The sequence below is a fragment of the Pleurodeles waltl genome, chromosome 9, assembly GCF_031143425.1.
Source record: "Pleurodeles waltl isolate 20211129_DDA chromosome 9, aPleWal1.hap1.20221129, whole genome shotgun sequence".
Lineage (NCBI taxonomy): Eukaryota > Metazoa > Chordata > Amphibia > Caudata > Salamandridae > Pleurodeles > Pleurodeles waltl.
The window spans coordinates 998,186,751-998,212,826 of NC_090448.1; the positions used below are offsets into that span (position 1 = coordinate 998,186,751).

At 43.5% G+C, this 26,076-nt stretch overlaps 1 protein-coding gene across 2 annotated transcripts in view; it reads right to left on the reverse strand.

The window, feature by feature from the left end:
* Positions 1 to 26,076, reverse strand: part of SPINT1 (serine peptidase inhibitor, Kunitz type 1) — a 203,149-nt gene that overhangs the window by 53,087 nt on the left and 123,986 nt on the right. For both annotated transcript variants that reach the window (XM_069208561.1, XM_069208562.1), the window contains exons 4-6: positions 21,598 to 21,768; positions 14,735 to 14,770; positions 13,530 to 13,655 (exon numbers count right to left, since the gene is read on the reverse strand). In XM_069208561.1, coding sequence (XP_069064662.1) covers positions 13,530 to 13,655; positions 14,735 to 14,770; positions 21,598 to 21,768 — 333 coding nt within the window. The remainder of the gene's footprint in view (positions 1 to 13,529; positions 13,656 to 14,734; positions 14,771 to 21,597; positions 21,769 to 26,076) is intronic.

Here is a 26,076-nt window from a genome sequence, read left to right on the forward strand (position 1 = left end):
TGAATGAGACAATACCATCTTCCTCCAGGAAGGGAATCTCATAAACTGCCTCACGGAGCAAACGCAACCGTAGCGCACAAGTCTGGGAATGAGCCCTAATCGGGAACATCAACAGATCAGTATCGACCACGGAGGGGCGCTGCAGTGAGAGACAGAGAGCCAGTGCATGTTCAAACGAGCACCAAAGGCACCGAAACACGGGTTGCACACAATCAAAAACCGGCCGAAACGACAGAGACCAGTCACACTCCAATTGTCCCAGGAGTGTTGCTCCAAAATGCTGCATCATGCGTTCACGACACAGCTGCGCTGATGGGAGCGTCAATATGGGATCTCGTCGCGGCGGGACAGCCATTGCGGAAGAACAGTAGCAACAGCAAAACCCTAGCCAATAAAGCCAAAGTAATCGGGAAACCCCCCAAAATGCTTCCGAAAATAGAGTGAATAGCCGAAGGTATTAAACCGAATATGGAAGAGAAGGTGTGAGCAAAACCAACACCAACTGCTTTAAAAAAATGTGCAATTCCAGCAGTGCTGGCCGCAATAAATATATGTCCCACGAGTTCACCAAAGTGACTCGGAAAGTTAGTATTCAAAAGGGACTGTATTTCCGCCGATGACCTTGCCACCTGAAGTGCGTAGGTCTCGCTAGCAGATGTAAGGGCCACATGCTTTTGAAACAATATAGCTTTTAGTCGACTCAACTTGTCAAAATTCACCTTGGAAGTAGCAATATGAGGCCAGATGTCCGCTACCTCCCTAATTTGAGTGGGGGGAAACGTCACCAAGGCTGTTACGTGCTGCGGGAATGTGTTAACGACTACGTAAACTATTCCGGCACGCATGCCACAACTGGAACTGGAACTCCCTTCAGATAACAAGCTAAGTTAGCAATCGAGGCATTACATGCCCCGTGCAAGGACAGCTGTTTACAAACCATGGAATGGCTGACAGAAGTTTTGCATTCGCTACCGCAAAGAAAAACCTCCCTCAAACCATTAATACATCTGTATAGAAAGGGAAGCTCCCACACCTCGTGTATGTAACTGTCTCCCAACCGTTCATATCTACCCACCGGAATGTGCTTTAAACAAGAATTAAATTGCAGAGTGGAGATAGCCAGATTAATAACCCCATGAATCAACCACTCAGCTGACGGAATCTCAGAAACCGTAAAAGGCAGTTTCTCCAATTTCTCAATATTTAACATAACATATGTCGCTTCCTTTTTAGCCATCAGCTGTTGTTGACGAGTCAAATTAAAGGAAATAAATATCTCCTTGGCACGAATGTGCTGCCATGGAACGCGACCTGCCTTCAAGGTCTGTAGAGTCCAACCCAGCTGCATGATGGACCGCGTCTGACTCCCCATGATATAAAGAAGACATATCCGATTTAATAATGTCTATAGCAGAGGAAACGATGTTGTCAATTGTATAAACACGGTCTGAAAGGGTATGCATCCCATTATCCACAACAGACAAAGCCTGTATCAAATTTTCCAGATCAATTTGTCTCAACCGGGCCGCTGCCTCTTGTTGTGAAAGCTTCCAAATCTCATTATATACTTCATATAAAAAACGCTTCTTCCGCGGCATTCGTGGTCCTGACAAAAAATCTTGTAAGTCAGTATCATTAGACAGTAACGTGAGATGTGACTTAACTGCATCCAGCGTGGATGACTTCAACCATTGCTGACAAAGCTTCCCCACGCTGTATGTAGTAATGATATCAGCATGTTCTGGTGATATGTAGCCAGGGTCTGCCCTACTAGCCCTGAACCCCGCGAAGAGGTGACAAAACGCTGATGACACCCATTAGTGTCTATGGGCCATAATAACCACCCGCCCAGATGTATCAATGAAGTGTTAAGCGTACCATTCTGGACCCAGTGTGTAAGCTCACTAAACGTGGCATTAACATATCGCTGCCAATTGTTCAATTTGGAAGGGACAGGTATACTGGGCAAATTCAAATTACCAATCGTTGCTAAGCCCAAACAGCTAGTCTGTTGCACAGTGTCATTGAGGAAAATCATTTGGACAGGAATAATACACGCCCTAAATAAAGTGTCCCTGCCTCGCATTTGCCAATTTTTCGTTCCCCAGACACTTTTTAAGTCAACACTCTTGGACCAATATTCATACCCCTCAACTGAAAGTTTAGATACAAACAAATTTGAATACAGTAATTTAGTATCGGTCAATAACATTTGCTTATTAGCATGCGGAGTAACCTTAAAATAGTAAGACTTAGCATTCTGTTGATTATGCCCAGAAAAATATGCAAATTTATCATAATACGTTTTAGAACTCCCCTGTGGAGGAGTCGGGCAATGTTCCCATTGCATATATTCAAATATCGACTTAGGGCTACTAGCTTTATGAATAAAGTGGTGTCCATAATAATTGTAGCAAAACATGTCACCATGATTATCTCTAAATAGGTAAGCATCTTCATCGTCATAGAGAGTATATTATTGCAATTCTGTCAGCATAGAATCTACTGTCTTCACATCCCAATCATCAGAAACAATGCCTGGTATAACGATATCATTCATTGATAACTTGAGAACATACGGTATTTGAATCAATTCAGTGGGACCATATATATCAAACATCACTTTATCCCACACAATCCCATCCGGAATCGGTACTGCAGAAATGTTCACATAGGACAAGTCTCTTCGAACCATATGAGATGAAAAATGTGGTTTCAACACTGTCTCCACGTGCTCAATGTCAGAGCTTTCAGGAAGAAAATGACCATGTATTACCAAAAAAAAAGTAACCACAAATCCCAACCACAAGAAAAGAGTCATCACAGTCATAAAAAGCCACAGATAATTCCAAGGAAAAACAAAATATGTGTGTTTAAGCCAACACAGCAGCTTACGTGGACCCCGGGCTGAAGATAAAGAGGACGTGGAGTCTGACACGGTATCATCAGTGTCGTTGAAGCAGCCAGAGGCAGTTCTTGCAAAAGGTGCCACCGTAAACAAAGAAGCAGATGGTGGCTCTCGCCTCGGCTCGCTATAAACCACATGTTCAGTAATATCATCAGAACGTACAGCAACTTGATAAAAAGATTCCAAATTATTCGCCGTCTGTGGAACAATCACAAGATCAGCTTCCACCCTCCCCAAGCTCGGAGAGGAAATAGAATCGGTGCAAATCACCTGCAGCGGGACTTCTTCCCCAGTAGTGAGAGGGATTCCGGAACTACTGGGTGTCCCTCTTGGTCTGCTGTGCAGAATCGGCCACATGTTGTAACTTGACATTATCAATAGAAACAAAGCGATTTCCTTTGGCCCCGTGCAGCGGGAGTAAAATTACAGTTCTCGTGCCGCTAATCCCCAACACAGGGACAGGCACCCAGTAAGAAGGACCAAATTCTTTCTTTACTGCGACCTTTTCACGCACAAGATCCCCAATCCTGGGAATCCAACCAGTAGGCATTACTGTACTGGCTCATCCTTAATTCCTGTGGAGGCAGCACTTGCAGAAGAGTTATCTTCACGGAATTGTTGTAAATCCTGCAAAACAGAGACACGATCATTTATGTCAAAGGGCGTATCTGCCGTCTCCACACCAGGACCATCTAGATCAGGAACATACATTTGTGTTCCAAACAGGCACTCATATGAAGTATGACCCCCCAGGGACCTTCTAGGCAAGTTATTAAGTGCTCTCTGTACCCCATACAGGTGGGCTAGCCAACTACGACCCGTACCTATAACTCTGGCCATTAAGGATTGCTTTAAATCACGATTTAAACGCTCCACAACAGAATTTCCCTCAGGATGAAATGGAGACGAGAACTGGAGTTGGACCCCCAACGAAGCCATGGTGTCCCTGAATGCCTTAGAGGCAAAAGAAGGGCCCTGGTCCGAATGAAAAGCCGCAACTGCAAATGTATTGACAAAGATGCGCAAATCTTTAATAACAGTCCGAGCGTCAGCCGAGCGCTGTGGCCAGACCCACACAAATCTGGAGCACGAATCTACAGCAACCAATATATATTTGTATGCACTATCTGGCGTCAGTGGACCACAATGATCCAAGTACACACACTGTAAAGGTTTATTTGAAATCAGAAGGGGCGTCTGCTGCGGGCGTCTAGCCGTGGAAACTTTAATTTGTTGACAGATGTCACAACAAAGGACATACTGCTTCGTCTCTTTATAGAGACCAGGCCACCAGTAACGGGCCTGTAAGAGTGAAATAGTGGCTGCCACGCCAGCATGTGCAGATGCCACCCCCTCATGAGCTGCAGTAATCAATTGAGGTCGCACAATTTTTTTGGGCATGTCGCGTACACCAACGCCTGGGATTTTAACTTCAGCGTTTAGCATACCACCCAAGGAATAATGATATTTAGAAGGGAATCCTTTAGGATATGGCGTGCCATCAGCCGTAGCCTTTATGGCAGCCAAAATCTCTTTGTCTGGTGTGGAACTCGAACGAGTTACTGCGGCCACAGTGGCAATTGCCACTGCCGATTTTGCGGCTTCATCAGCCAAAGTATTTCCAGCAACGTGTATTCCAACGCGCTGGTGTCCAAGTGTATGTACAACATGGACTTTAGGAAGCGTCTCCTTCAGATCCGCAACCTTCCCCCACAGCAATTTGTGTTTAATGGTGTTGCCTTTGGAATCTCTGAACCCATTCAACCTCCAGTAGTACAAATATTAATTGAAAGACTGAACACAGTAGTAGGAGTCACAGACCAGCAGGGTGAGTATCGCCGGATCCGCGTGCTCCAAGGCTAGCAATAGAGCTTTCAGCTCAGCCAACTGTGCCGTTCAATCTCCCAAGGTCTGCGTATAAGTATGTCGGGGGCAGAACACTTCCCCCACCATTGTGCCGCTCACCACCGCACATGCAGCAGAATACTGTTGTTTAGTCCCAACCGCTGGCTGCGCAGAGCCATCGGTACACATGACCACCTGATATTGGTCAATAGGCAACGTGCCAGCGGGAACTGGGTATTCCATTTCATATTGAAGAAATTCTTGAGTCTGCAGTTTAGGGTCAAATATGTAATCTACATCAGTGGCGGTCAAAGACGTAGCCCATTGTATCCATCGCGGGTTTAAAGCTTTCGAATTAGGAACGCTCGCTTTTGTAACAGCCTCGAAGGCTGGAATTGGGGAGACGACAATAATGCGTTGGCCCTGGGCAAGAGGTCTTTCTTTAATCACAGCCATCTGTACAGCAGTGAGAATTTTCTCAGTTTGTGCAAAACGTTGTTCTGCAGCCGAATACAAGTGGGATTTGTATGCTATCGGGACTGTCTCACCCTCATTAAAGGTGACATATGTAAATCCAACGGCACCAGGTATAACCCTGATGACCAGATGCGTTTTATTGTCCCGTGTGTGTAAATGCTTTACTGCTAAGAGATCAGTTTGCAAATCTCGAAGAATATGTGTATGCTCAATCGTCCAAAATCTACTCGAAAAATTCGGGCGAATCAACTCGTATAAGGGTTTGATACGTGTAGCATAATCAGGAATGTAAATTCTGCCAAAATTCAGAAACCCCAATAATGACTGGAGCTTCCGAACCGTATTAGGAGGTTGCAACCAAGCACATTTCTCCAAAAAGTGTGGTGCTAGGCTCTTGCCCTCATTCGACAACTCATATCCCAGGAAAATGACGCTGAGGAAGGCAATCTTCGATTTCTTAAAATTAAACTTATAGCCAATTTCAGCAAACCCCACAAGAATGCGTGCTACACGCCTTAGATGTTGCAGAATCTCATCGTCCGTCAAATATAGGTCATCAACATATGATAACGCTTCAGGGTCCAATTCGTGCAGAATTTCAGTTACACGAGCCGAAAATAGTCCTGGGCTATTCTTATACCCCTGAGGCAGACGACAAAACCTTTTTTGTGAGCCAAACGCACTGAAACTGGTATAGTCCCGACTCTCGGGCGCTATATTTTGGCAGAAGAATCCATTTGAGATGTCTAATGTTGTTTTGTATTTCCTACGCACTATACTATTCATGAGCGCTGCGCTGTGTGAATTCTGTATTGCATATGTGCTTGTATGTCCATTTAAATGTCTGTAATCCACCACTATCCTATATGAATGGTCCGGTTTAGAAACTGGAAATAAGGGATTATTCATCGGCGAGACACGGTTCAATTACTCCCTGGTACTCCAACTGTGTAAGAATTTTCCTTACCGATGCCCTTGCCTCAAATTTTATAGGATATTGCGGCTGCGGCTGAGGTTCGCCTTTTATCAGAATTACATGGTAAGGTGATTGTCTATCCCACCACACATGATTTCTATATAGGGCGGGGGCCTGTGCTAGAGCCCATGATTTACCATAGGACTCCGTTAGTTCTCCCGGAACAAGTGGTGAGAATGAAGGTGTTATAACCTCCTCCCCAACTGGACAGTCGCGAACAAAGTCAGGCGGCCAATCTTGTTCGGCCAGCAGAACGTCATACAATTTTACCATATGGTCCCAAAAGATGGCGTGTACAATGTGGTCAATGTCCCCTTCTAATTGCAAAGTTACGTTATATACTCTATCGGGATCAGAGAGACGCATATCTGCCGTTTCGACTTGCATGAAGTCATCAGTTGCTTTCACCTCCAGATGCTCTAGAAGACTCCGGCAAACTTTTGTGACCTCTGCTGCGCTGTCTAACAGTGCTAACGCCCATGTCTTGTTCTTCAAGATAACTCTCTTCTTGAGCAGCATGTCTGATTGAGACTGCCGCCACTTTCTTCTTTTTAAATTGTTGCTTTTGTTGGAGCGGTTTCTCTTCTTGTTTAATAGAAACCTCCGTAGAGCATTGTGATTCCTGTCTTGGTTTCACGTACTCAGTTCTCCGCTTTGACCGCCCACCTCTCTCACTTCTCTTGTCCGAAGAGTCCTGAAAGGAACGAGATTGGCGTGTATCAGTATATTGATATCTATCAGGCGTTTTCAAATTATCCCTATTCCTGAGATTATACTTATTCTGCGGGGTCTCCGGCTGCGGAGACTGCCCTCCATCTTTCTTAGATGTCTGTTGTTTTTTCTCCCAGCGCTTCTTAGTACCCTCAGGCTGCTGTTGTTTAGCATTTTCTTTACTATTTTTATCTTGTAACTGGGGTTTTTGCAGTCTAGCCCCAAGGCTATCACGACCAATACTGGAATATGTTTCTGCTATTATTCTCGGCAGTTCCCGCTCCTGATTAAGCTGCGGAACGTCTCGAAGACACATACGCACAGCCAGTGCCACTGCCTCTCCCTTGAGATTACTCAAAATAATAGAAGAAACTGCGGCAAAATTGCCCATCAGCTGCATCCCTAAATCTAAGGCTGGGGCAGTCCCATATTCATCTTGAATTTGTTTAAGCACTTCCGGCAGATTAGCCAATGTTGGCGTACCGTGTGCTGTAGTGTAGAGCGCGGCAAACACCGTGCCCCAGGTATTACAATGGTCCACAGTAGGAACCATTCCATACGGCAAACACATCGTCAATATTCTATGTTTATCCTGAGGTCCCGTATGAGGAAATACTGCTTCCAGCGTATTAATTTTTTGCGCCAGCCAAAATTGAGTTTCCTCACGTTTAGCCGGTACCTTAACCATAACTGAGTGTACAGTGGCAGGATTGATATCCGGAACCACTGCCTGTGGGTGCGCCGGAGCAGCACGCGCTGCATTAGTATTTAAGGTCTGCATTACAAACTGAACCAGTCTTCTGTATGTAATAGCTAAGTCTATATATAAACGACGAACGGCAGCCACCGCCAAGTTAGCAACCGCAGTGTGTATGTAGCCAATAAAGGCCAGGTCGGACCATCATTACTCAGTGGACCTAACCTAACTTGTGCTAATGTGTGTGGGAGGGCGCCATCAAGCCAATTATGGTGTTCTTGATAAGATAAAGGTATCTCTAAGTATGCATAAGCCCTGTACTGTCCAGGGACATTCGCAACAGTGTAGTCGTGAAAATTGTTTGCACCCCCATCAACTGCTGGAAACACGACCCAAGAATAAAAAAATTCTGTTCTATAGGCTGCATGGGCGACCACCACAAAAGTGACCGGACCCCCCTGGTTCGTCAAACCATGTGCCATCAGATGTCCCGTGAGCGGTTGGCGCATATTAAACGCTATGTTCACAACTTGAGGATTCGCCCATTTATACAAATAGCACTAGGACAGAGACAGCATACCAATATCGGGGTTTTCCTTTCAAAGTTCAAGCTTGAACAACCGACCACTAAGTAATAGGATGCTCCTATCCCGTGGCGGCGGAAATCCTCAGCCCTACGGACGTCTCCGCTTACGGAACCGAGGAGTCAATATATATATGAGACCGAGAGAGTCAGCCGGACCCAAAAATTAGAGCCAGACCAAACGTTGGCAGCGCCATGTCGCGTGGGCTCTCATTATCCTAAATGAGACTACAGGATTTCTAGGCAACAGAATCGTTCACGGTGTGGGGGACTGAGTCTGACCCACCTGGAAGGACCTCTGTCACCCTAAACCCGCTTTTGCTCCGGCTAACTAGCAGTGCCTCATTTCTCCCACGGGGAAGAGATGATTGGGCAGCAGAGCGCATGACATCTTTGGAACCTCTCAGGGAAGTCGTGGTCACTCAGATCCAAGCCAGCTCTCTCATTTACAATATGATCTCATATACAAATGACAAAGGCAGTATAAGTTTTATATAATGTTTTAATAAAGCGACTGCATTTTAGATATTAAGGCTTGAGCCACAATAACCAGAACCATACAACACAGTAGGATTGAAATAGTCACGAGGAGAGTGAAACATAAGAACAACGCTAGCATGGTGTTTAACAATTTCTACTCTCTCTCTCTTAGCTAGTTCTTTTTCGAGCACAGCATGTTAAGCTTCTAATTTGCCTTTCTGAATCCCTGGAGAGACATCAGCCCTCATACCTGAGCAAAAACCTGTGATCTGGTTCAGCATCTGCAACGAGGCAGTCAGCGTCTAGTTGTGGATCTCTGGTCGGAATCTCCCTCTCGCGTGTATTGGGACAAGGCACAAAATGTCCCTACGCAGGAATTCCAAAGACTAAACTCCTACCACGTCTATCGGCAATGTACCAGACTGTATCCTTGACTGAAGCACAGAGTGAACAGGAATGTGTTATGGAGAACTCCAGTGCTGAAGTAGGCTAAACAGTGTGATATAAAAAATAAAACAAGACCGTAGAACTGGTTATTTGAAAAATAACAGTACGAAGCCGAATAAAAGCATTTAGAGCAAAGTGCACAGAGGCTCTAAGCTGCGAGCAAAGGAATAAAATATATCCAGGGCAAAATGCACAAAGGCCTAAAGCCTGAAGCTAATGCGCAAAGGATATGTAAAACTGACCACACTACAACAGAAAGTGTTAAGCGAGCTTTAGAGAGCTTTTTAAGCAGAGTATGTTGTGCAGGTTGACCCACAAGTAGTGTAGATAATCTTTGCCTTTTCGTTGTAAGCAATCCTGGTGTTGAAGGCAAAAAACACTTGTCGACGGGGGCGTCGACGATACCGTCGTCGCTGGAAACACTGTCGCCGACGACGATTGGACCGTTTACGAGAGCGTAATCGACAGAGGTGTCGTCGACGAGAGCATCGTCGACGGGTGTGTTGTCTGCGAGAGAAGCGTCGACGAGATGGGGAGCACCGTCGAGGAGGATGATACTGTCTTCGACGAAGATCCTGTAGCAGCTGCCGTCGACGTAGAGAAGGTTACCACCACTGGCGTCACTGATGAAACGGTCATCAACGATGGCATCGTCGACTGTGCAGAGCTAGGCTTCTTAAATTTGTGAAGCACTTTAGGAGGAGGAGTGGCAGGCTCTGAAGCAGTTTTCTCTACTTTTTTGAGGGATTCTGTACTCAGTCTTTTCTTCTGTGGAGAGCAAGGCTTTGATGTCTTTTTCCTAGGTGGCTCTTGTCCCTCTGAACTTTGTTTTCTTTTAAGAGTTGTTTTAGGGGGCAGAAATAGAAGAAGAGGCACTGTCCTCATCAGAGGCAGAGTGTCCAGTCTTACCTCTTTGGAGCCACAAAAGACGACAGCCATCCCTGCAGATTTTGCAGTCAGTCTTGTGGCTGGGGTACAGGCAGTAAATACACTCCTCATGTGGATCCTCCACAAATAATCTATTTTTTAAGCATGAGGCACAGGATCTGAAAAGGCCTTTCTTTGGTGTCTCTGACATGGCAGCCAGTTTGAATCACCAGAGTAAATAGAAATATCCAAAAGCTGTAGAAACAGGTCTTCTGACAGAAAATTTTGAGCACAGCTCAAAGGAGACTCCTCAGCACAACGTGCGGTGGAAAATATGAGGGAAGGCAGCTCCTCACAGGAGGTTCTAAAGGGGTGAGGCAATCTGATTGGTGTAAGTTTGAGTTTGGGTCTATTTTACAAAACGACTAGGATGGGTTATTGTATTGAGGCCTACTTCATGTATTGTGTGCATACATCTTCAGGTCTGGTTTTATATTCCACCGGGGACTCCTACCTCGACGACAGGGAAGTATTCAAGCCTGTGAATCTATGAAAGTTCCAATACTGGAGTGAACAGCTGCTCCCTCCCTCCGGGCGGGAGGAAAGCCAGCTCTAGTTGAATCTGGGATGGGTGCATGCGGGGAACCGGAGGTGCCCTGCGGCTCCCCATGCAGCCCCCCAACAGTGTGTGTGCCACAAGAGGTCATCAGGGCACCCATGTAAGGTCCCAGGGTATAAGGTACCAGGAGCCACTATTGGTTCAGGGAGTGGGCCACACGCCAGTTTCCCCTAAAAAAAATTTTTTTAAAAAGGCCCTGGTAGAAACTATAACCAGAGCCACTGGATGATGCGGCGACTGTTGACAGAATTTTATCACTTTTTTTTTTTAAGGCCATGTTTCACAGCAGCCCATGCTGGTGTGTAATATGTATAGAAAAACACTGACAGAGTCAAATAGCTCTAGCATATGCGAGTTGGCTTTCTTAACATTTTTTTGCGGCTGACAGGACTTGAGGGGGCAGGGTAAACCGTGTCGAGGCAGCAAACAAAAACTGATGGCAGGAGCGGGGGGAAGAAAGCAACACAAGAGAGGTGTGTGGGAGGAACCAGTGAGAAACAGCAAAATGGACAGGGAAAGGAGAGTAAAGGGCAAGCAACACTAGGGAGATGCAGGAGAGGGAGCAGTAGAACAAACAGCAGCTTAGAAAAGATTGTAGTGGACATTGGATTGAATATTTTCGAAAGCTGCTATATTTCAGCGAACCTTGTAGTAGCATAAAAGACAGACTATCAGAAGAAGCAGGACTCTCGACTCATCTGTGGACTTGTGTCTCAATGTAGTCTTTCAAGCAGGAGTTTTTCAGAGTAGCCGTGTCCTCAACTTCTGGAGACCATAAAGGAGGACTAAGAGGAGCCAATAGTTTTAAAAAAGAAGGACTTTTTGTAGTTCAACATGATAAGACAGTGGCTGGGAAATATAGTTAGAAGTAGAAGTAGATATTTCACAATTGCAAGAGGAATGGAGAGGTTTATAGCAGAAGCAGAAGAGGATATCTGGATAATGCTGGGAACTGTTCAGATAAAATTAATTGATTACTTGAAAGTGTTGTGGCTTTTAATGGAGGGGGAATCATTTAATTATGAGCGGTGGCACGCCACACAAGGCAGTGGTGGGAGAGGGAGGTTGAGGCAAGAGCACAGACAGTGGGAGGGAAATAGCAAGTACGATGACTGACAGAGGGGGCTGGGGTTTGGGCTGCAGACACATTTTTTATATCAAGGGTTTTTATTTAGCATTTAACTCCTTTAATGCAGAGGATGCAATGTTCATGTCCTGTGCACTACCTCTTCAGTGTGGAGGCCATGTACATCACATCCTAGAAGGAGAACCTGTCTGTCTCAGTCAGGACTGCCACCCATACCAGCAAACTATATAGGGCATAAAGTATCACCTGCTGTATACTATAAGGATATTGCAAGTCACCGAGGAGTTCTGTGACCAAATAGAGGGACAACGCAGAAGGCAGAGTTCTATTAAATGATCACAGAATTCCGAAGTGACTTTCAATATCTTTGTAACATATATATGTATAAAATGTATGGCCACACCAACATTCTTCCCATAAACTACTTAAATACTTAAAGTCTGGCTCCTTCATATGAAAGAAATTAAATGATAGCAAACATGAAGAATAAAAGCACAATCAGTGTTGCAAAATTAAACACACCAAAAAAACTATCATTTTGTTGTGAAAAGATATTAAACTCGGTTTAACTTAAGTCAGATTTTAAAAAGCTGCAGCGTCCAATGCAGAGACATTTAGGGGGTCATTATGAACCCCGGCGGTTCAACCCCCCATGCCGGCAGCGGGTGGAAGGCTCGCCACCGGCATGGCGGGCTGAGCCGCAATATAATAGACACATGGAAGGCCGCCTCCACCGCCAGGCTGCCTCCGACAGGCAGCCTGACGGTGGAGGGAATCATTATCCGACAGGGCAGCGCTGCTGCCCTTTGGATAATTATCCCTACTGCCCCCAGCCTTTCCCTGGTGGGTTCCCCCGCCAGGGAAATGCTGGCGGGAGGGGTGCTCTACTGTCCATCCACTTGGCATGGGCAGTGCAGGGGCCCCTGTGCAGTGCCCCATCGCGCAGGTCACTGCCCGATTTACAGGCAGTGATCTGTGCGGCGAGTGCAGCTGCACCCACCGCACAGAGACATTGACGGCGGCTCCATGTGGAGCCGCCAGCAATGTCCCGACCAGGCATTCTGCTGGGCCGGTGGGCGGAAACAAAGTAAAATTCAACACTGTTTCCAAACAGTGGCCCCAAATTATCTCTTGCCCAGGGCCCCCAAAGTCCTTAAGATGACACTGGTGTGAAGGAGGCACACACAAGAGGGGTGCCCAGTGTGTGCTCTTGGGAAGGGGAGAGGAGAAGCACTTGCATTTGACAACAATGCAGGGAGTGAGGGAGAATCACGATGGCAAGAACAACACTGAGGACAAAGGGACAGGCAGAGAAGTACACCACACAGAAACAAAGAGAGGGGCAGGATGCATTTAGGGAAGGATATGGGACAGAAGGAGCGCTGGAAAATATATGCGCTCTGATGGACTAAAGAACGTTCCTTAAAAGTGAGAAGTGGAAAGACAAACACTTGCTAGTCAGAGATTGTAAAGAGGCTATGTTCTAGGGGACAGACAAACACCAGATTGACAAGGTGGGCCAAGAAGCGCCATCGAATAAGAAGCAGTCAAATGAGAGTGACAATAAAGCCAACCAATGTAAGCAATGGGAGGGCTGTATGCGCTTTCAAATTATTGGTAAACCCACAACAGGTCTTTTGCAACTAGGCTGCTTGCGCTGTCTCGGAGGCTCGACCTAAAAACAGCAGGCAACACCTTATTCTGCAATACTATGAATGGCTCCACCCCTGTCAACAGCTAAATCTACAGTTATTTATCATAACAATAAAGCTTTATAACATCAAAGCTCTGCTTTTTTGTCTAATCAGTAAATAACAAGTCGGAATACATACACTTGTCACAAGAAGACTCATCCGACCCATCCATGCAGTCTGATGTACCATCACACTCCTGGTTAATATCAATGCAACATCCATCTCCGCACTGGAACTGGGAATGGAGGCAATGTTCATTGCACACTGCAGAACAAAGAAGCATTTCATCAGCAGTGCTTTTCAAAACACGGACAGAGCTGAACATAATTTATATGGCAGAAAAGTTGTGCCTCTAAAGCTGCCCCTTACATGCAGAGAAAACTAATGTAAAAACATCACAAGACGATTGTTTTGTAAAACCAGATACACCAAATTGTGAAACTGTGTTTTCCACTATGTGCCAGCACATGACAAAAAGTATTTTTTCAACCTCCTAAAAATTAAAAGCAAACAAAATAATATTCACTGGAGGGATCATCTTTCTGAAGTTGCAATATCCCATACTGTGTAAAACTCATTTACCAAAACAAAAACATGCAAACGGGGCATCACAGTATTTACAGAATGGTTATTGTGAGTTAAGAGTTATTAGATTACACCCAAACTCACACACATGAGAGCACAGACAGTAAAGAAAAAACACAGGTATCAGTGCCAGCTTCTAACACAAAACAGCCTCACTCTAAATAATTATTATTATTAGGGCTCCCGGTTTTATGTTTTTTTTTTTTTTTTTTTAACATGTTCAGCTTTATTTATCCATATTTATTTCTTAGTCATCTTATCGGTATTTATCCATTTTTAGTTTATGTTTTGAGAATAAATAGAGTCCTATAATGGTATACGTCCTCATTTATTTAAGGAAAAAAACATCCACTCATGCTTTGATGCCTGTCACGTTTCAGCAAATTAAGAAGCCAAATATAACAAAACCTTACACCCACAGGTAAATATTAGCATTATAAACAAATGTATGCTCTGCTATCCCTGATTTTAAGAAAATCTCACCCTGCCTGTTAACACTGCGTGCTGTCTATTTGTTCAGCTGTTGGCCTGGAATTCATGACGGACAGCCTGGAGAGTTACTCACAAGCAGCGCAATTTTCTGTATTTTTTCTGATTTTGAAAATAAATTCAGACGGGAAACACATTGCTTTCTATCTGTATTTATCTGTAAAAAATCAGGGAAAAATGAAAACTGGGAGCCTTAATTATTATCAACTTAGAAAGCTTCCTGCAAACCCTGGAGTATGTGGAGTATGGGAAGTCAATGTGATACGTACCTGGATTCAATCGTCTGCTGGTAGGGGGGGAGTGATCTAGAAAAAAACGAACAGAAATGTGTAGTTTAACAAAACAATTACCCGTCAGTACATCCAATAGTCTTAGGTGTAATTCAAATTGACAGTTTCAACCACAGCAAATTAAACTTTCCATTACTCATATTTTTCGTACACTTTTTCATAAATATTGGTGACAAAACCTTCTAGGCCATAGAATCTTGAAAGTACTATTGACAATAGAACACCCATTTGGCTGGTAGATTGTGTGACAATGTATTCCACCTCCGCATGAATCGGTGAGATGGCATCACTTGCTGACGGCCTCAATATTTAATATTTGTGTAGAATCGGTGGCTATCCACTAATGCCAGTTAGTAGCTGCTACCCAGCTATCTCTGGTTCCATTTTGTGCGCCAATGCTTCCCAAAGGGTTGGAATTGCAGGAGAAGTAACCCACAAGTGGTGTTGGAACACTGCAGCAGTGATCACGGATTAATTTCAGGGCTCATCATTCAGAGGAACCAAGATAAAGGTACATGAATAATGGGATTTAAAATAATTCATAAAATCCATGGAAAACTTAATCAGCAGAGCTTGTAAAGATTACATATACAGTACCAAGAAGGGCAGCTCGTGACAGATTATACAATTTTGGCACTGTCAAAAAAACTTGGTGGTAGGCTGCATGGCAAGCTGAAATTAAAAACTCAGCGCTCTTTGCTCTCCTTCTACAAAAGTCTGACACTTATGGGCAACAAAGAAGCCACATCAGGCCTGCGGCACAGAGAGAAGGGCGCTTTGCTCTGAAGGCACCTGTGCTACTACTGGTAACCTACCGAAGGCCTCGACTGGCCAGATCTAGACAGCTAAAACTGTGTGGCTTGAGGTGCTGTGAAGCTGCAAAAGGATATTTTAGGGAGGGGTGCAGGTGAGAGCGCGCTGTACAACACGCCCTGGTCTGAACTGGGGTACGACTGTCTGATTTATAAAATAGTCAACATGGCCTAGGCAGCTGGCAGCATGACCAAGGGACATGTGGGCAACCCACAAGACAATTGCAGAACAAAATACTTTGTAAAAGCTGGAATTACAGTAAATGGGTGTTGCCTCTGTCTGGTGATATTTTGGATACAGAGTGACCGCACATTGAAAATCACTTTGAATCAGATCTGCCCCTATCCACATGAACCTTAAACAACAACATACACATACATTGTTGTTTTAGTTTTTAGAAGATTTGCAGATGGTTGGTTCAGTCCATCTGATCATTTTATACAAAAGCAAACACATGCAAATAGGGCACTGGCCTGAGGCACGAGCACATCTGACAGCACTAGTTTTATGCTATATGCACAACTGCAAGAAGAGGCTCATAGGTAAAATGGAAGTGTTTTGGGGCACCAGAGAACTGGCAGGAGAGAGCATGCTCTGGTAAAGCATTACTGCATTTTACTTGATTTGGTGAACTGATACCAGCAAGATAGGTCACTAGGAGTGAGCTGCGGTGGTTTCTTGGGAGATTCAACAGGATGCAGAGGTGCAGACTAGTAATAGCAAGAAAGCTGCAAGAAGATGGACGCAGAAGGAATGGCAAATTATAGGGGATCTGCAAGAGAGCACCAGCTAAGCAGTCAGAGAAAGGTCCTGAAATGGAGGTGTCAAATGTGCCCATTTGCAAAGGGCTAGCAGGCTAGAAGTGTCGTCCAATGAGGAACCGAAATAACAGATTGCTGGGGGAAATTGATGAAAAGACATCTGTACTTTCACAAAACATTTCGCTAATAAGGCAATATTTGTTCAAACTATGTCAGCTAAAAACGGAAACAAAACGACGCTCTTCATTGGTGGAGGACACAACTACAGAGAAGACAAATTAAATTGTGAAACTGAAGCCGCCATCCACAAAAATGGGGAGAGATTTTGAGGAGCGTTGAGAAAAGTCCCATGTGCGATTAATGAGGGTTGGGAATTGAACTAAGTTTGGGAATATGGATTTCTTTTTTTTTTCTTTCTAGAAATGCGTTTTTGCCCTTTTGGAAAAACCTGAAAAGCTCCAAGATATTCTCATCCTAACGTGCCCCAAAGGAGACCACAGTTTGGCACACTTTGCTACAGAGCTGTGGTCAGAATATCAAGAACAACGAGATGGAATTTTTATTTATCTTGACTAGTGTAGGGAGGCAGGGAAACCAAAGAGGACCTCTGATGTAGTAAAGGATGTAATAGGGTGGGGGGACAAGGGTAAACCGAGGAGGACCTCTGATGTAGTAAAGGATGTAATAGGGTGGGGACAAGGGTAAACAGAAGAGGACCTCTGATGTAGTGAAGGATATTCTAGGGTGAGGACAAGGGCATTACCCGTAAAACTGTAAAGCCTGAATCTGCACCACTCTAAAGCAACCAGTAGCCTTATGGTGGGCAGGAGTTAACATCAATGGTAGGTTAATGCTGCTAGATGAAACTGCACATCTCAAAAGGATATTTTATGGAATACAGAAACCACTTTTTTGACACAACAAGCCACTGGTGCTATTTTCAAAAGTGGTTGTTCGGCTGAACTTCAAGTTCATATCGTTATGTGAAAAGGTCAGGACACTGGGGTATCCACGGACACTTCTGAAATGTTGTCATTACAGTTATTACTTACCAGCGAGCAAAGGAGACATTATAGAAAATGAAAATTGCAGCAAGATGAAAACGGGATTGTGGATGCAGTGAGTGCATCTTGAAACACCACTAAATCTGTCCCAACTCAATTGAGCTTTCTTACAGTGCAAGTTCTATTTACTAGCACCTGTTGGAGTGTGTCTTTTAAATGCAATATTAACATGAAAAGCTTGCAAATTATTGCGTGATGAAGCTGCATAGAAAATGTGTTAATGCAAAAAATAATGCATGCATTGAAATGTGCCCACGGGGAGTGGCTACCAATGTATACCAAGACTATTGAAAGTTATTAATGCTGAATTATGTGCTAATGTTTTGAATTTGTACTAGCATATCATAATTAGAGTCATGTATTAGGAGTTTGCTCAATTAATCATTAGGCCTTAGCTTAGCAAGGGTCTGGGCCTAGCTGCCTGGTCTCATATTAAACTGCATTTTTCAAACGTGAAATGTGCTGTATTCCTGAAGGACACGAAGCTGTACTTTTCTAGAACTTGTGTGTAGCTGTAGGAAATTCTTTCTCATGAGACTCAAATTGCTCAAGGAGACATTCTTGCTGAATGCAACAGTGTAATTTGTAACAGGTGCAAGGCTGCCTGGAGTAGGAGAAAACAATGGAGCTACTGACTGGAGCGTAAAATTTAACTTTTCTTACCTGACATTCCAACCGTTGAAGACGTCAATAACATAGGCCAATCAGCGACATGAGAACTGTGTTTTGTGGAAAATTCTAGTGAAGTGCGTGGAGAATTATTGGACAGAGAACGATGCACCAATTATGAACCAATGAGGAATTAAGGGCAAATTAGGCAGTTTTGATTTAACCGCACAACCCAAGGAGAAGGGGGCCCATTCTTTTGAGACTTTGACGTTTATTCGTCCTGATGCTCTAAACCATCCTCTACCTATTCCTTACCTGATACTTACTTCCCATCTATATGAGGGAAGGTCTTATTCCTTAGCTATGCTATACTGAGACTTTGCCCCGTCCTATCTTGGCTGATGATGAAAACGACTGATGTCCTGAGGACGAAGACAAACTGTTTGCTGATCTGTTGGATTGGTAACTATCTGATGAAAAATTATAATTGTCCGTTTGTCTTTTCTTTCTAGGTACCAACTGCGCATTTGATAGAGGCCATAGTTAAGATGTTTTCCAAATTTGTGTTCGCTAAAATGTTTTGCATGAAGCCCAACATGCCAATGCTAATTAGAGGTTAGTTAAGGTGTTCACAAATACCCTACACGCAAATAGACAAATGACTGAGTTCTTGCTTTGTTGAATCATGTACTACTGAGACTTTGCTAAGTTGCTTCTTATTGATGACGTGTTAATACTGAATGAATATTCTCTATGCATTGATTGTGTTCTAATTGCAAATCTGAAGAGTTACTAATGAGATGAATTGCTAATGAGATTAACAGAAATGACATTAGATTGTGACTAATAGGGAAATAAATATCCTAACACTTAACTAAATTGGTGTGGTTATTGAAAGGTCATGGTGTGTTCAATTTATTGATTCTTACTAAATGTTATTGATTGGGTTGCTTATTACTTATTGAAATTATTGATTGGTTTATTGATCTATTGATTTGTGATGCCAAAGAGACATCCCGTACTGGGAAGTCCCCGAATGTGGCCCAAAGGTTCATCGACCTAAACGCGTCTCCTTGTAAGTTTACTTATCAAGGTTCTGACGCGCTAGCACACCCCTGATGTAACTTGTTTCCAGTTTTATTAGCTATGTAGTAGATTTGTTACAAAACGAGCAAGGTTTGCAGTAGTTACAGTTTTGATATTGCACTTGAGTTTAAAGTTATTCAATTTCTGGGCTTCACTACAGAGCTTATGGTTCCTTACATGGTGCTGGACCTGTACTTTGGTGCCAGAGTTTCTCTTGGTGGAAAGTACTCTGGTTATGAAGAGGACTGTTTTGGTGCAGTTAATGTGGGAAGTGGTAGGGATGGACGTAGGGATCATGGGCATTTAGCCTTGCATGCATAGCTAGCATTTAGGCAGTAAGCTAATGATTAGTTGCATTTCGCTTGTCTTTCTCTGGCAAACAATTACTCAGGTTTCAAGAAATTGATGTCAATACTCTCTGTGATATTCAAGGAAGCACAATTAGTGAACGGTAATGAGGACAGGTCAGTATGCAGATAGTTTTCCATGCAATATTTGTCCTCTCCTACTCCCTAAAAGGGATTAGTGATCCTCTATGTTAGTATAAATCTGAACAATCTTTAGGAAGATAAGGTTGATTGGAAGCCAAATGGGTAACTTGCAAGCAGGAACTAAATACATTTTAATCACCTGTTACAAATTAAACTCAAGACGATTTCTATACTAACTTTTTCTATGATAGCTGAATCTGCCCATGGAACATTTTCTTTGGGAGGAGACATTTTCATCGAAGAAGACTTGAACAATAAGTGTGCTGATTACTCAGGGGCGTGTTGGGGCTACTACTTGGAACTGCAGAACATAGATATCTGCTGGTGTGAAAACCCAAAGGTCTGAATGGTTCCAACACTATATTAGCACAATTGCAAGTCAGTGGATAATCTTATAGAAAGAAATAAGGCAGCATCAACATCTTCAGCAAACTGGCAAACAAGGACAGTTGCAAACAAGAAAAGCCCAAAAAAAAGTTAAAATGAAGGCAGGTTACAGAGAGAGAAAAAAACAGACTCTAAAAATTCTACTTTTGGAGTGGAATACACAGATCAGGCATTCAAGATCTCTGGGCAGATATCTGAAATGACAAAAGGATTGGGAAAAATAAAACATGCATTGGCAATGCCAATAGGTCGGGCTTTAAAGGAATGTTGGATGGTAATGTGAAGTATTACACGTAAATAACATATAAATAGATATGTATTTGTGAGAACACAAAAATAACTGTAGAATAATATTAATGAGGGTTAAAAGGTCAGGTGTACTGTCAAGCCTGAATTAGAAATCCATGTAGATTATTGACTGCTTGCCTCCCATCTGTGCTGCTACCAAAAAAACATTCTAAGTTATCTGGTTATCTTCAACACTTTAATAGTGTTACAGTGCCATCCCCGAAAGTTCAAGCTCAGGCAGATAGATAAATAAACATAATGATTTCAGCTGTGCTGAGAGCAAGCACTTTTCTTGTTGAAGCACTCCACTTCTGACCAATAAAAACATGTGCTCTGGGCTCCCAACATGTGGACAAAGCCCCCCTTCTAGTGATGCTCACATAATTGTCTGGTGACAGCTGCACTATCAAGGCAGACCATTAAAAAACTGAAAAAATATGGCTAGGGCTGTTTGCTAATCCAAGTACTAAAAGACACATTCCGACCCAGGACCACTCCAACTGCTCTCAACGGTTAAGAACTAGTGAAAAGGAGTTATTACCCCTCCGGTTATTAATCAATATTTAGTTGGTAGAGTATTTAGGTCTAGGACAGTGAACTGAAACAATAATATTGATGACACAATTTCATTTTAATCATTCTACGGATGCCACCAAACCTACCATGCCCACAACGTGTGGGAAAATGTTGTTCATCCAATGAAGGCCACCCACTAACCAACATTCATTGGGTACCCCCTGGAATTCATTACAGAGGTAAACAGTATTTAGATATTCTTTAAAAAAAAAACATTGCCAAAGTATGCCAGGTTACAGGCAAGTAACTCGTCTTCAGAGCCTTACAAACAATGAAAATCATCGCCTACAAGTGCAATACTGAAACATTAAAAAAAAAAAGTAACGTCTGCTCAGATCTGTCCAAAACGTGGGCAGGACAACTACTGCCATGAACGTTAATCATAGAGAACAACAAAGGCAGGAAAAAAGCACCCAAAAATGGCTCACTAAATCTTACACAGGGAAACACCACAATCCAGAAAAACACACCAAGACAGGGTGTTCCAGCGAGAAGTGCATTGGTCTGCTTTTCTACAGAAAGCTTTTATTCTTAAAACAAAAATATAGATTGGAAAACTTCATAACGTAACAGTAACAAAATCACAGCAGCATAAAGTCAATTTCTATGCTTAAAAAAAAATTCAAACATTTGCGAAGAAATAAGTTAAATGATTGTCAGAGAGGCGTACCAAGCCCTGGCTTGGAACAGGGTAGCAATTCGTGTCAGAGATAGGGAAATTATATATTGGCTTACCCTAAAAAGAGCACACAAAAAAAGGTACCCACCTTTAATGTTCCTGCAGGCCTGCTGACATTGCTCCTCTCTCACATAATTATTTTTATTCCCTCTACATCCTCCGAAGGTGAACCGTTCACACTGCTGAGAGTCAGGATTATAATGCCAGCGTGGGAATGAGCCACGACATCTACCAACCTTTATCGGAGGAAGACAGTGTTCTAAAACAAAAACATAGGAGACATGGGTTTAGTTAAGTATCTGGGGCATCTCAAAAGGAAAACACTGGCACATTATCACATTTACTACTGTTAGAACACCGTCACGTGAAAGGTTTAAGAGATCTATTACAATGATTCTTCAGCATGGATGTTTGCCTTTTAGTCTCGACCAAAGAACTAGGATCTGAAAACGCTTTTACTTCAATATAATGAACATCTGCAGCTTCTCTACATTGATATGGACAGCTACAATCTAAACCACTTTCATAATAAGGTGATGAAAACAGGAGATTCTAACATCTTGTCTCATTTCAGCAAACCTGAAGCAGTAATCCAAACTTCTTGTTCCCTAAAGGGATACTGGAAAGTAAAACCAGAATATTTGTAAGACACCCACTTTAGAGAACCTCTGTTACTGTTCACAAACTCACTTTTCCCAAGCACTAGGTCATCTGGATGGCTTCTAGTGATCAATTACTCTCAATCTGAAGGATTCTAATGTGCTTTCTGCCACCATGGAAACCAGCCTCAGCATCAGAAAAAAAGGGAACAATTGGTAATTCCAGAGCTGCCATTATGTTAGAAGCCTTTTTGTTGCAAATCACTGACGGTGATTGTTCAAATTAAGTTTAGAATGAGTACTTCTCAAGCAGGACATCTTCTGAAGCAAGTACATCCAACTGCATGTCCCAGGAAAGCTGGATCAAGGTTAAATTAACAGGCTATCCAATTTAACAAAAATTCTGGTGGATAATACTACTACCTGTAAGTTCCTCTCGTCATGCGTCTCCCCCAGAGACAGACTAGATCCAGAAAACTTGAAACAGCCCTCCTCGGCCAGTAGTTTGCACAATGGTTGCAGCTTGACTCTGACGTGCATCCGGAGTGACCCTCTGCTTGAACTTAGCTTTCAAAATTGTACTTGCAGGGGCTTTTGGAGATAAATGCTACTTTTTAAACAGTCAAGCACAGGTGTTATTTGCATCTCTATCAGGGATCCTTACTGGTACCTCTGACGTCGGTTCTTGGAGAATGGATTCTGTGCACACCTCCAGGTCTGCTAGCAGTGATGGTTTAATACAATCGAGGACAGGAAGCGAACATCTTATATCTCAAGGCCATAATAACCAACAGAGTCAATGTATCATCAGATCTCATTCTCGAGACAGGTACAGAGGGAAGGCTTTGTCCCCAGGCACGTCCTACTGCATCATGTTTAGGAAACACCAAAAGGAAGATGCCACTTCCCCTTGATGTCACTCCCAGTCTCAGCGGAGGTTGTCCGATATCAGACTCGTTCCTCAACTCCAAGCTCGTCCTCTGATCTATTTGCTGATCTGCGGGACATAAACATGGGACTGGAGCTCGGCTCTGTTCAATGTCCGTTTCTGGTGCTGCAAAACTCACTCTTAGCTTTTCTTGCTCCTTGCACTGACTCGAATTATGGCATTTCTGGATACACTTTTGAAGTTCCATTGGAATGCTTGGTGCTGGCATTGACTCAATTCAGGCCAGAGACATTTAGACTGTGAATGGGGATTCACCCTTATAACTTTCTGTCCCTCAATCCCTTGCCCAGACCCTCTTGCTAGTGGCAGGGCTATCGCTGGGTGCCTTCAAGAAGACCACCCTAGCAGAAGGGCCAGGTCCTTTTAAGATGGGCTTCTTTTACTTTGGAAAATGATGGGTATGTGCAGAATGTTCCTAATGTCTGGAACCTTAACAGATATAGCTTTGCAACTACAAAAGTGAGGTATTGTTGACCGAAATTCATCTGCCCACTTCGCTGAACTTGATTGCAGACTATCTTCTTTTGCATCACCTTGCCAACTATCTAATCTCATCTTATTCTGAAGGAAGTACAGTGTATTCTTCAGTGGAAGATAATCAGAATTGTATGGCTTTTCCTGTTCTGCTGTGAGGCCTCTGGGAGATTTTCTCCTCTTGGGTGAAACTATAGCTCAAATTTGAAGCATTCTTGCATTCCTCTACTTTCTGGTGCTCATAGGAAGCTTTTTCATAACTGAGGGAAGGTGATCTTAATGGTGATGAACAGATCAAGAGGGAGGTGGCACATGGACCTCTACCACTCATATCTGCGTTTGTTTCTTTCATTTCCATTCATGATGTATGTTGCCTCATTGGAAAGGGATGGGTTCTTAATACAGAGACAAACCTTTATCCCTGAGGTGATGGACGTCATATTGGCTGGACACTGCACTTATATTTATCAGATCTCCGTAGGGCCTGGTTTGGTCCTCTTTTCTGATGAGTTCATGATCTCAGCTCCCACAGTTGCCTTTATGAATTTTCTACCTTAAAAAGGTTTAGTTTCTGGTCTTCACCACTGGTTTAGGTTGTGCATCCGCCTTTGGAATAATTCTAGTTGACATACTGGTGCCCCTAATCTGGGCACCTTTCTTACTTGTTATCTTTTACAGGAAAAAAGGGTTGTACCGCTTGCATTTTTGGAGAATTTCTAATTTTGTATGATTTGACACTGACCATCACACATGACAGGCTGATCCTTACTAAATATACTAGTTCCAATGAGGGCAAGATGGTGAAATGTGAAGTGCTGTCCAGCTACATCGTTTACAAAAACAAAAGGACAGTCTTCTTTAGGGATGTTGGGCACATTTTAAAAGGGCAAAGTCTGTTTTGTTGGCACTATATAGGAGTGTTCCTGGCTGAGACTTGGGTTAGACTGTAATGTGGAGTTTGGATCATATGTTTGCCACATACTCCTCTCTGGGCACTAGGCTTGTATGGACCGACAATTTCAGACTGTGTGGGAACATTTCTTTATTAAATTAACTCTTCAGGCCTACCTTCTTGGGACTTCTACTTTGGCAGGGGCGGCTCCTCCATTAGGGCAGAGGAGCATCGCACATCCCTCCACACCCACACACCCTCATACCCCCACATCCCCCCGGTCAGAAGCAGAAGCTGCAAAACCTTTACAACGCGGGGATAATGAACAATGTTTGTTATCCCCTAGTTGTGACAGGGGCGGGGCATCTGGGATGAGGAGAAGTGAGGGGCTGTGCTCAGTACTACCTCTCATTGTGCATGTATGTTTGGCCGGCCGTCTCAGTTGCCGGGCTGCAGAGGGCCTGCCCCAGGCTCACAGTCTGCCTGGAAGCACCCTGGCTGGGCATTCCCAGCCAATCCTTGGCCGCAGGGCAGGCTGGGAGCCTGTGACTGCCTGCCACCTGCAGGGAAGAGGAGCGGCGCAGAACGGCGTCGAGAAGGCGTTTTTTTATTTTTTATTATTAATTATTTTATTAAATTTTAGATCCCCATCTTCCACCCCCACAACCTCCCATCCCCCCCACCACCCCACCCCCGCGCGCCACACCTGCCCTGCTTCTTATGAGCAAAGCGAGCCGCGACTGTACTTTGGTACTGATTCCAAAGATGGGGATCCTGCAGAGAGAAGTACTCATCAAAAGAATAGGTTGCTTACACTGGGTAACCATCTTTCTAGAGTATACTCTCTCTACCTGCAGATTTCTTATCAAGCCATTCGCATTCAATTTTGAGGAGGCGTGTATAGTAGGTTTTGTGTTTGTTTTATGAACTCCATTCCTGCCGATTTTGCCAGTCTCACCCAAGCCTCCAAGAGCGTGGAAAAAAGCAGAGGCATCAAAGTCCGAGAGATGAGGTGGTGCCAAATACAGCTCCATGACTTAACAACTGGGGCAACACAGGAGTCGCTCTGTAGTCATGGCGCATTTTAAGCAGCAAAGGAGAGCTATTTCAATTTTCTAGATCCGGTCTGGCACATGTGAAGATTCAGGAGGTGAAGAATCTGCACGTAGATTAAGTACATTCCAAAATATCTGCACTGCAAGGTAATAAATATATTATTTGCATATAAAAAATTTAAAATGAACACTTGAATAGTCAGTGGACGATGTAACAGAAATAATCATCTGCTCCAAGATTTAGCTTAGGTACTGCAACCCTACTAACAATGCCTGAAAAAGGAGAACCCAGGCAATGCAACATGAAACAGTAAGAGTATGGTGGTTACATGTTCGATTTGGACCCCCAGATGGAGACTGCTGTGTTGATAGGTTAAATGAGTTCGGTCATGCACAGAGTATTTGTGCTCAGATGGAGACTGCTGTGTTGATAGGTTAAATGAGTTCGGTCATGCACAGAGTATTTGTGCCATGTTTCTGGAAAATACTCTCTGTCCTCTGTTTTCTACTCACCAAGCATGTGGTATGGCTGTATTTTATTCTCTAAGCGTTTAGTGATGTCACAGCACAGCACTGATACCATGGAAAATAAGAAAAA